The following is a 12,757-nucleotide window of genomic DNA, read 5'->3' as shown; positions in this document are numbered from 1 at the left end:
CCTCTGCTAGTCTTAGTCTCTAAGCATATTCTAATGCTGATTGGGCCGGTTGTCCAGATGATCGCCGTTCCACTAGTGGTTATTCGCTCTTTTTTTGTGGTAACTTGGTCTCGTGGAGTGCCAGAAAGTAAAAAACCATTTCCAGGTCCAGCACCGAAACAGAATATAAGTCTCTGGCTACTGCTACAGCTGAACTAATATGGGTACAATCTCTGCTACCTGAGATAGGCTACCATCCTCCTACATCTCTGATTTTATGGTGTGATAATCTTGGGGCAACTTATCTTACGGTGAATCCCATTTTTCATGCACGCACGAAACACATTGAAATTGATTTTCATTTTGTACGTGAAAGAGTAGCTCGCAAACAACTTAGTATTCGCTTCATCTCTTCTCGTGACCAACTTGCTGACTTCTTCACCAAAGGATTACCTAAACAACGGTTCGAAGAACTTAGACATAAGTTGACCATCCGCGATGGGATGCTCTACTTGAGGGGGGGTATTGACACATCTCAGACAAGTCCTAAATCTGTGGTGCAGAAGACTTAATCTTAGTTATCATAACAGTTAGAAATTACCCTTATCCTCTTGTATCTTTATCATTCTGTTGTAAAGATAAGCTCTATGTAAACTGATCTTATTTTAGATAGAATAATTGTAACAGACATGTAAAACTAAGTTTATATATACAAAAGACCACAACCTGTTTTATGGTGTGGAAAATTCAAAATTTACTCCATTTCCAATTAAAAAAATAATGATTTTAATTTCTTATATCACTAGGATAAAAGTAAATTTAAGTAGAAAAAATAGATATAACTGTATGCATAAATAAATAAAATCAAATAGCAAACTATTAAAGTAAAACCTTAGGTAGGTAAAAGTAAATATATGTTTATGGTATGCTTTAGTACTTTTTATAAAAATCAAATACTATTTATTAATAATATTACAAGTTAGATATTGAGAAGTTTTAGGCCAAATGTTAAATATTTTGGTGAGTCTTGGGCATTTTATAAATTTTGGTTGCCAAAGAAACACACAAAGTTCAGCTTCAACACTGCCACCAAAAAAATATTTAGGCCCCATTTGTTAAATCTGAATCACATTTATTGGAGCAAGGGTGAAGCACCAAGACGTTATGTTTTCTAGTTCGGAAAGTTTTATAAATAGTCGTTCTCGTATGCATAACAATTTCATTGCTTCCGGTGGTCCGAATAATAATCCAGAACAAAACTCTTATCGGGACTTTAATATCCATGGTCAAGACTACAATCTTCAACACCGCTTAGTATACTTACCATAACAAATCCTGGTTCTAATAAACCAACAATTACTTTTTCCAGAAAGATCAGTCAAAAGATAACCTCTCCTAACCCCGATGAGACAAGCGCCAAATTTCCCACTCCCGTCCACGAAAATCAGTAAAACAAAATCCGATCTCTTAGAAAAAGTAAAGGTTTAACTTGCACTGCTACAGCTATTACGACTTATGCTAATGGTAACTAGCAAAAATAATATTTAGTTCCTCTAAACAATCATGTAGCAACCTAAACTTCTAAATTATTAATCAGAATGACATTACCAAGACAAACAATTAAGCAGCGGAAATAATTCTGAGGTCGTCTGAACAATCATACAACAACCTAAGCTTCTAAGTTTACGATCACAATAATATTATATTACCAAACAATTACGCAGAAGAAACAATTCTCAGTTCCTATAAATAATAATATAACATTATATCATATGATACAACAAACATAATAGTTTTGCTAAACCTAAAATTAATAAGAATAAGAACAGACCTGTTATTAGTTAGGGAGAGAGCAGATAGCAGAACATGTAAATTATAATTAAATATATATATATATAGGAGTAGCTGATGGATTTGTATGGAAGATAGAGATGAAAGAGTATAAATAACAGAAAAATTGCATGACCTCCGGATGGGATATGCAGGAGAGGCCGCTAGATAAACAAATAGCGACTTTGATGAGTTATGTATAAAATTAAATAGCTTGGTGGAAAATATTTGAGCAATTAGCTGAAGTTATTGAAGAAAGTTACGTGGTGAAGAAAACATCTCAGAATACCTACAAAATTTTTGCAGATGCATCACCATTGGAACAATTGGAGACTTAGAGGTACTGTAAGTCGAGGAAATAACAGGATCTTTAGGCTCATAAAGAATGTCTCAAAGGTCAAAATGAACTTGTTAGAGGACAATTATCACCTACTGAGGAAGAGTGATTGAAAATAGGAAACGAAGAAGGGCGGTTGCTATTCACTAGAGAGGATTGGCTGAGAAGGTCAATTCGAGGAATAGAAGTAGAAGTGGTGACAATTGAGTAAAAAGGATCAAGAAGTGGACGAGATAGAAGTAAAGTGAGATGTTTCAACTATCTGGTTTATGGCCATTATGCTGCGGAATATCTTAAGCCTAGAGGTGAGAATTGAAAAACCTTTGGAGGTAAATATGTCTCAGACACGGGATGATGAGCTTGCACTTTAATGGTAAAGTATGGAGAAGGAAAATTATTGTTGAGTGACGAGAATAAAAAGCCAAGATTATTTTCTAGTGCTCGAAAGAATATGAAAATCGAATTTCCGGTATTTGGAAATGGAGCAAGCAATCATATGACAGGCAGGGGTGTGCATTCGGTTACCGAAATCGAAATTGTGGAAAACCCGCTACTGAAAACCGAACCGAATTGTATTCGGTTTTAAACCGAAACCGGACTATATAATCAGTTTATAACCGGAAACCGGATTTTAAAACCAAACTTAATAAAAAATTCCAGAAAATCATAAATTGCAAGCACTTAAAGTACAAATCAACCCTGAATCATGATCTGTATTATTTGTGTGGAGCATTTCATTCATGCAATTGCAACACACATACACGCCTACTCTATTGCAAAATTATTCTCTGTAAACTGAAAGAAGGCTAATTCATAATGGATGTTTGACCTTGTGGAAAGATAATAGTTAAGAGAACTATCACCAATTCAAAATCGAATTTACACTAGATTACTGTCATCATTCCTCAACTAAAACATCACAAAAGATTATCAATTTATCATATCCCAAAATTGAATCAAATTAATTACCTCAAAAATTGAATGAATCGATGTACTTGCAAATTTGATCAATGAAGATTGTTTATTTCGACGAATTGAAATGATGTTTAGAGAACTAGAGTGATGAATTGTATGCTGAATTGTTGAGTTGCTGACATAGAGAGACGGAGAGATGGAAGTTGGGAGATGTATGTATAAGATATGTATAATTGTATATTAAAGTATTAATATTTGTACACTATATAGAACTTCGGTTATTTTTCGGTATTTCGGTTAACCACGGTTAAAAAACTGAATTACCGAAAAAAACCGAATTTCAGAATTTCTACTACCGAAAATTGAACCGAAATTTACAATTTGGTTAACCGAATCGAAATTATTTTGGTTATTCGTTTCGGTTTTCGGTTAACCGAACCGAAATTTGATTTGGATGAGAAATTGAAAGGACAAGTGCGCTTTGAAGATGGCTCAATACTGCATATACAGGAAAAAAGCTCAGTCGTGTTTAAGTGCAAGATCAGGAAGAAAGAATGTTCAAAGAGGTATACTATATTTTAACTTTATGTAATAATATTTGAGTCTTGGCTAATTATCTGAGCAAGGTAATCGAGTTGTAATGCATGATGAGTTTTTTTATGGGTGTATGACAAGGAAGGAGATCCCTTGGCCTTTGGTTAATTGCTAGTTTGCTCAAGTCACTTAGTTAGAGAGGTTCTGAAGAGATGTCGTCCAAGTTGTTTCTTCATTATTGTATTTTTTAGAGAGGTTTTTCCATCCCTAGGTGCGACTGATTGTTTCTTCATTACTCTCACTCTTGTGTGGGTTTGGTTTTTATAGTCCCTCGACTTGGCTTGCCAAGGTGCAGAGGGGGAGAGTGTGAGTGCTTCACTTTACTCCATAAATGTAAAATTATATATATACAATATAACTTAGCAAAAAAAGAAGTCGGGCATTAAATTGTACAAAAAACAATTAGAACCATAAACAGTTAAACACAACATCATACATGGCATATGTGAAGGGTTTCGAGCACATAAACGCAACGGAAACAGTAATTAAAAATATAAAAAAAACATAATTTTCGAAACCCGCCGCAGAATCCATGTGAAATCATATATTACTTCGTAGATCAGATTGTTTACCTTAAGAAGCTTTAACAATTGGTTAACTAATGGAGATCCAAAGCTTGTTCAATCGCCTCGCATCTCCCGCCTCTCGCGATCTACGCTCTATCAGTATCCACACGAATGCTTGAACTCAGGGAATTGGATGTGTACTAGCGACAAACTCGTTTTTCTTGCTCTCTCCCTCTTCTCTCTTGGTGGCTAGGGTTTTAGTAAAAAGTCCGGTTTCATACAAATCAGCCACACAAGAGATATTATATAGAGAGTAGAAAAACGAATTATACTCTTACTAATTAGGAGTTATTATTAATTTGAAAATCCTATTTGGATTATAATTAGTCTCACTTAATTATTTTAACAAATAAACTTCATAATAATATTAGTAATTTGAATTTCATATTTATCTAATTAATTAAGTCATACTTAATTAATATTATAATAATTCGAATTACTTTAATATAATTTAAATCCAATTTAAATTAATAATCCTTCAAGCATTCTTAGTGTGTGACCCTATAGGTTATTATTTCGTTGGCAACAATTTTAAATCTAATTTAAAATCGTAAACAATGAGCGACATCTAGTAATACATCATTGCTACCCAAGTAATAATTGATCGCTGATCGATTAAAACCTTTTGTGAATAATGTACAATGTAATATATCCCTTTAACTAATATTATAGATTAAACTAGAGACATGTAAGGTGTCATCCTCATCATAGTTTAATCCCAGTGTCCTTGATGAATGAGTAGACTACAATATCAAATCAACATTTGAGCGTGGCCACGCATTCATAGTCTAGCTCACACAAGAGGCCAATAATATCACTCCCTCAAATAGGAGGGTTAAATCTCATCTAGATCATTCATATTTCTCATACGATTCATAATATACCCAATGTCCACTTTTATCATTACCCGGTCAAGGATAACTTTTAATGGAATCAATGTATTATTAATTCTCGTATAGAAATATAATGACTTCATGTCTAAGGACCATTACATCATTATCACTGTGAGAATTACTTATGACACCAACAGACATGTAGAATATCATATTGGGTATGTCCAGCACCATGTACATATACATCTGCCTGTGTTTTGACTTTAGTATCACTATACCTATGATCAATGAGATGTGATCATCAGTCAACAACACAACCAGTCTTAATGCATTATTATTTTCCCTTAATAATAATACTCGACTAGGGACCTTTAGGAATATTGATACTATTCTCATTATCTCATTTCTAAGTCACGTACTTAGAGATATAGAATTGCATATCATATTCCAAGGACATTTATTAATCTAACATTTATATCGCAGTAAATTAAGAATTAATAAATTATAAATAAAATAATTGTAGAACATAAACATTAATAATCCTAATATCTTAAACTAAAATATCATAGTATTGTCTCTAGAGCACAAACACTAACAATCTCCTACTTGCACTAGAGCCAATCACCCATGTATCTAATACTCATGGAACTAGTAATGACCATCGTACTTCTGCTGCTACAAAGCCTTAGTCAGTGGGTCTGCACACTATCATTACTATGCACGTTACATTTATATCTCCTTAATCATTGATCTTATTAATAAGGCGATATTGTCCTAAGGATAATGCCTAAACAGGCTTCATGGCTATTTTAAAAAAATATCAATATATTCGGCTTCCATAAAATCATCAATGTTCTTGCTGTGAACTATTCAAGCTAACATCAATTATATTTAGACAAAATACAAAACAGACATAAACTCGTAATCATCCTTGTTTGTTCAAAAATTAGGTTCAGAAACTAGTATCAGTGTAACCCTTTACAACCAGTTCCCAATCTTATCCATATACAAAAAAAAATAATCTTATAGTCCTCTTTAAGTACTTAAGAATATTCTTGAAAACTATCAAGTGACCCTCACCTGGTTTAGACTGGTATCTGATCGTCATGCTCAAAGCATACGAAACATCAGGTTAAATACATATCATTGTACACATTATAGATCAATTGCTGACAGCATCTGGAACTTTCTCAAACGGCCCTTATCATCTAATGATTTAGAGGGCAATTATCTTTTGAGAACACTATCCCATGAGACATCGAAACATATCCTTTCTTTGTCTCTTCCATCATAAAATGATGTAATACTTTATCAATGTATGAACTCTTGACTAGGTCGATTAATCTTTTAATCTAGCCCTATAGATCTTGATCCCTAATATATAGGTAGCATCGCCTAAGTCCTTTCATCGAGAAAACTATTCTCACCAAGTCTTAACCGCCTGTAGAGAAGGTATGACATTCCTTATTGTTATATATTATCTACATATAATACTAGGAATGTCACATGGCTCCCACTAACCTTCGTGCAAACACATGTTTCATCTTGATTTTGAATAAGCCAAACTCTTTGACCATTTCATCAAAATGAATATTCATTTTCCTTAAAGCTTGCTTCAATCTATAATAGATAGAAGCAACTTACAAACTATCTTAGCAAACTTTGGATCGACAAAACCATTAGGTTGTATCATAATATACATCATCTTCAAGGCTCCCAATATAAGAAAGCAGTTTTGACATCCATTTGGCCAAATCTCATAGTCAAAGAAAGCAACTATTGCTAACAAAATCATGATGGACTTGACCATAGTAACCGATGAAAAAGTCTCATCATAGTCTATACCATGAATTTGTTTAAAACTTTTTCCCACTAGTCGCGTCTTATAAGTCTGTACTTTACCATACATGTCAGTTTTCTTCTTGAAAACCCACTTGCACCCTATAGGTTTTACCCCTTGAGTGGATCAACTAAAAGTCAGTACTTTTATTTTGATACATGGATTCCATCTCGAATTTCATGGCCTCGGGCCATCTCTTGGAGTCTGAACAGTTCATAGCATCTTGATAGGTGAGAGGCTTATCATTATCCGCAACCATCACATCATCATCTTGAGTCAAAAGAAATTCATAATTTCTCCCAGGCTCATGGTGAATCCTACTAGATCTACGAATAACCTTGTTTCTTGGACATGATTACTTTCAACATTTTGATGTACATCCTAATCTTATTCCAACTCTGGTTCAATGTTATCATGTGGTTCTCGATCTTCAATCGAGATGTATTATCCACACGAATGCTTGAACTCAAGGATTGGATGTGTACTAGCACAAACTTGTTGTCTTTTTGCGCTCTCCCTCTTCTCTCTGGTGGCTAGGATTTTAGTAAAAGTCTTTTTTCATACAAAATCAGCCACACAAGAGATATTATATAGAGAGTCGAAAAATGAATTATAACTCTTAACTAATTAGGAGTTATTATTAATTTAAAAATCCATTTATATTATAATTAAGTCTCAATTAATTATTTAACAAATAAATTTCATAATTAATATTAGTAAATTCGATATCAATATTTATCTAATTAATTAAGTCATACTTAATTAATATTATAAATAATTCGAATTACTTTAATATAATTTAAATCCAATTTAAATTAATATCCTGCAAGCATTCAAAGTGTGTGACCCTATAGGTTATTATTACGTTGGCAACAAATTTTAAATCTAATTTAAAATCGTAAATAATTAGCGGCATCTAGTAATGCATCATTGCTACCCAAGTAATAATATTGAATCGGTGATCGATTAAACCTTTTGTGAATAATGTACAATATAATATAATCCCTTTAAACCAAATATTATAGATTATACTAGAGGCATGTAATGTGTCATCCTCATCATAGTTTAATCCAAGGTTTCCTTGATCAATGAGTAGACTATCATATCAAATCAACATTTGAGCGTGGCCACGCATTTCATAGTCTAGCTCACATAAGAGGCCAATAATATCACTTTTAAAATAGGAGGGTTAAATCCCATCTAGATCATCCTTATTTCTCATACGATCATAATATACCCAATGTCCACTTTTATCATTACTCGGTCAAGGATAACTTTAAATGGAATCAATGTATATTAATTCTCGATAGAAATATAAATGACTTCAGGTCTAAGGACCATTACAACATTATCACTGTGAGAATTACTTATGACACAACAGACAAGTAGAATCTCACATTGGGTTCTATCCAGCACCATGTACATATACATCTGCCTGTGTTTTTGACTTTAGTATCACTATACCTATGATCAATGAGATGTGATCATCAGTCAACAAACACACCAGTCTTAATGCATATTATTGTCCCTTAATAATAATACTCGACTAGGGACCTTTAGGAATATTGATATTATTCTCATAATCTCATTCTAAGTCACGTACTTAGAGATATAGAATTGCATATCATATTCCAAGGACATTTATTAATCTAACATTTATATCGCAGTAAATTAAGAATTAATAAATTATAAATAGAATAATCGATAGAACATAATTATTATAATCCTAATATCTTAAACTAAAATATCACAGTGTTGTCTCTAGGGCACAAACACTAATACTATGGTAACGGGTTTTTTCAGTGTAACGAGCTAAATTGTGACTATAGATGCCTCAAAAAAAATTTAGCCATTTATGGCTACACTTTTTTATTATAAGTGTTCATGTCATTTAGTGTAACCGTAGAGAAAATGAGACATCTACGGTTACACTATAAATGATGTTACCGTTGGTCTTAATAAAGCGTCTATAATTTTGGCGGCTAATTAATTGACATGGAAGCGGGGAATGAAATTTATTAAAAAGATAAGGGCCGGGGGTTGGAAATTTATTAAAACATTACTTTTATCCTAAAACTAATAAACTCTCACATTTCACTCGCTCTCACATTTTTTCCCCTCTCACAATTGACTTGGTCCAAGCTGGTGTCTGAGTTCAACTGATTCAAGCTGGTGTCTGAATTCAATCAGGTTAATAAGGTGGTGTTTGAGTTCAATCGGGTCAACAATCAATTTGGGCTTCTATTTACAATCAGGTCTTCTTGTTCACAATCAGATCTTTTTCTTCTACAATCGAGTTTCTGACTTAGGGTTTCTTCTCCAATCGAATTTCTAACTTTGGGTTTTTTTTAGAGGTATTCTTCTAAAATGTGACTTTGAACTAGGTTTTTTGTGTTTCTTTAAATTGGGGCTTTGATTTGAATGGGGTAACATGTACATGACTTGTTTATTTTTATTTTTAAAAGTCTCTGATTGCATGTGAATTGGGGTTTCTTAAAAAATTCATTTGTGCTTTATTAAAATAAACTTTGATAAAGCATAAATAGATTATATTATGTTTAAGATTGATGAAATGAAGTTTAAGATTTCTGAATCTGTAACTACTAGTGTTCTCGATTGATTATTTGCATGTTATATTTGTTCATAATCGTACTGAGTTTGTTTTTTGCAAACTGATGTTTTGTACTCATTAGTTTTCGTGTCATTTGTTTTACATTTTTCAATGAAGATCTCGAGTTCAGATTTTACATAACATGATTGATAGGTAGGAGAGTTGAACAATATATGAGATATTTTGTGCGTAAATCTGTATTTAAATGATTCTATAATTATAGTATGTACTGTGAGACGTATGTTTTGTATGTGAGTGTCTAAAAATTTAAATTTAGTGTGATTTTAAGATAGTCCAGGAAATCATGGTAGAATGTCTGTTGTTGCCTAATGATATGCTACTATAATATTAATAATATGAGATTTAACAAAACACGAATGTGTGAGGCTTGTTAAAATATATGTGAGCCCTGCTAAAACGCAGTTAGTGGAATAAAAATAGCTTTAATTTATTTAGGCATGCGTAATGATTATATCTTTAGTTAGTTAGTATATACAGAGATATAACTAAACCAAAGAGAGTTAATGATTAAAAAAAAGTTAATATTTAATTTATATCAAGTAGAACCAATGGCTAATTGTATAATATTGAACAGTAGGGAGTATGACTAAGGAAGATATTACTTGGTTGAATCTTCCCAAGTATACCAAAGATTATAGGGATGGAGTCAAATTGTATGTGAAGAAAGTAATGGCCAATTTCGCCAAAGGAGACGAAATTAAGTGCCCTTGTCTTAAGTGTCAAATTGGTTGTGGTGGGGTTGTCCTGATATTGAGTCACCTCATGTAGAGGGGACCTTCTCCCCCATTTATTCAGTCAATCTATGATATTAGTTTATTTTTAGATAAAACAAATAATATAGAATTCTAACAAAATACCTATTAGATAACACCTGAAATAAACTTATATGTAGTTGACTGTATACTGAAAACAAGAAAATATTCACTGCATAAACTGCTTCACTTGGCTTAACAAAGAAACGATTACAAGTACTTAAATAGAACTCCACATGCAGGTGGTAACTACTACTAACAGAATTGCCTAACTAACTCCTACCTGATAAGCATTGTTTTATTGATACATCTACTCTCCTAGAAACTCGCCAACAAACTAATAGATAACTCAGAGCAAACTAAACTAATGACTAAAACTCCTAACAAACGACTGAGTCTTATTCAGACATTAAATACTAAGTTTAGATTAACTAAATTCCAACACATTCTCCCCTTAATCTAAACTTATTTCGCCAGATTCTTCATTCCAAGCAGGCTCCTCATTTCTTCGAACTTCGCTGTTGCCATAGCTTTGGTAAGTATGTCTGCACATTGCTTGTCAAAGCTGATATGGTTGATCACAATCTCTCCACGTTCCACACATTCACGAATGAAATGGTAACGCACATCTATGTGCTTGCTGCGTCCATGAAAAACAGGATTTTTCGCCAAGTCTATAGCTGACTTGTTATCAATATAAAGATTCACTGGACCAGGGGTAGTATCAGTAATATGACTCAACAATTTTTTGCAACCAGATACCTTGACACGCTGCTGCAGTTGCAGCCATAAACTCTGCTTCGCAGGTGGACAATGCTACGCACCTCTGCTTCTGTGATATCCAGGTTATCAGATTCTCACTGAGATAAAAAACCATTCCACTTGTACTCCGTCTATCTCCACAGCTGCTCGCATAATCACTGTCCGAAAAACCAGTTAGCATATGATTCCCAAAACCCCTTGCATATCTCAGACCATACTCCAGCGTCCCTCTGACATAACGCAGCACCCTTTTCACTGCGTTCAAGTGTAATTGTGTAGGTTTCTCCATAAAATGACTTATTGATCCCACAACAAATGAGATGTCCGGTCTGGTATGTACCAGGTATCGCAGACCACCTATCAAACTTCTAAACATGGTCGGATCAACAGCTTTTCCAGTTTCATCCCTTATGCAGCGTGATTTTCGGATCCATGGGATATTTTGTCTCGTTACAGTCTTGCATCCCTGCCTTTTCCAACAATTTCTTCGCATAGGCTGTTTGCTTCAACTCGATGCACCCCTTTCTTTGCTCAACCTCTATACCAAGATAATATGCTAACTTTCCTAAGTCACTCATATCAAATTCACTACGCATCTGTTCTTTAAACTCAATTATATTAGCAACATTTGTTCCCGTTACTAACAAGTCATCAACATACACACCAACAATCAAAGACTCATTACCTTCTCGTTTCGTGTAAACAGCATGTTCATAGGGGCACTTAACAAACCCCAATTCTTCAAGAAATTTCTTCAGACGGGCATACCAAGCTCTTGGAGCTTGTCGTAAACCATACAATGCCTTCAACAATTTATAAACCTTGTATTCCTCATTTTTCTTCTCATACCCTTGTGGCTGCTTCACATACACTTCTTCTTGAATATCTCCATTCAAAAAGGCAGACTTAACATCCAAATGATGAACTACCCATCCATTTCTTGCAGCCAATGCCAATAAAAGACGCACGGTTTCTAGCCTCGTGACCGGAGCAAATGCCTCTTCGAAGTCTCTGCCTTGTTTTTGAACGTAACCTTTGGCGACAAGCCTCGCCTTATATTTTGTAATCACCCCGTTTGCATCTCTTTTAATTTTGTACACCCATTTTAGACCAATAGCTCGGTGTCCTGGTGGCAACTCAGTCAATACCCAGGTTTTGTTTTTTCGATCGATTCCAGTTCACTTTCCATGGCCTTCTTCCATTCGATTTCCTGAGATGCTTCTTCAAAATTACTGGGTTCCTCAACACTCAACAGTAGTAAGTCATCTGCGATTTCAAGTTGCTCAGTATCATCATATATGTCACTAAGCAGCCTGAAGTTTCGTGGTGTACTACTAGTCGTGGTTGAGCCTGCAGTTGAGCCTGCACTTTCTACACTTGCAGTTGAATCAGAAGTCTGTGCTATGCTGGATTGTGTTGGTGTTGCAGGCTCATATTCATCGGATGACTCTTGCACATCTTCTTGGTGGGTAGTCTGAACAACAACATTTCCTGCAGAGGGGTCAACTATCTCTGGGAACTTCACGTCCCTACCTTCTGTCTCTTCCCAACTCCAAAACTTTCTTTCTTGAAACACTATGTCTCTACTTACATGCAGCGTTCTGTGGTTTGGATCATATAATCGACTTGCTTTTGTCCCTGGTTCCTTTCCCAAGTACACCACCATTTTGCTTCGATCATCTAGTTTGCTGGTGTGCACTGACGGTGTTTTCATGTA

The 12,757-nt window shown here is 34.3% G+C and overlaps 1 protein-coding gene across 1 annotated transcript; it reads right to left on the bottom strand.

The window, feature by feature from the left end:
* Positions 1-10,743: 10,743 nt before the first annotated feature.
* Positions 10,744-11,416, bottom strand: LOC141725051 (secreted RxLR effector protein 161-like). Its single transcript, XM_074527433.1, has 2 exons — positions 11,041-11,416; positions 10,744-10,985 (listed from the first exon to the last, which is right to left on the bottom strand). The coding sequence occupies exons 1-2, from the start codon at positions 11,414-11,416 to the stop codon at positions 10,744-10,746; spliced, it is 618 nt and encodes a 205-aa protein (XP_074383534.1).
* Between the last annotated feature and the right edge of the window lie 1,341 nt (positions 11,417-12,757).

Source organism: Apium graveolens, chromosome 1 (assembly GCF_009905375.1).
Source record: "Apium graveolens cultivar Ventura chromosome 1, ASM990537v1, whole genome shotgun sequence".
Lineage (NCBI taxonomy): Eukaryota > Viridiplantae > Streptophyta > Magnoliopsida > Apiales > Apiaceae > Apium > Apium graveolens.
The sequence above is the reverse complement of the archived record's forward strand: the minus strand, read 5'-3'. Positions and strand labels throughout refer to the sequence as shown.

Excerpts from the sequence above, each read along its gene's own strand:
- LOC141725051 (XM_074527433.1), bottom strand. The coding sequence starts at position 11,416 with ATGTTTAGAAGTTTGATAGGTGGTCTGCGATACCTGGTACATACCAGA. Across the intron at positions 10,986-11,040 it reads AACTGCAGCAGCGTGTCAAG|TGAATCTTTATATTGATAAC; the intron begins GTATCTGGTTGC and ends CCCCTGGTCCAG.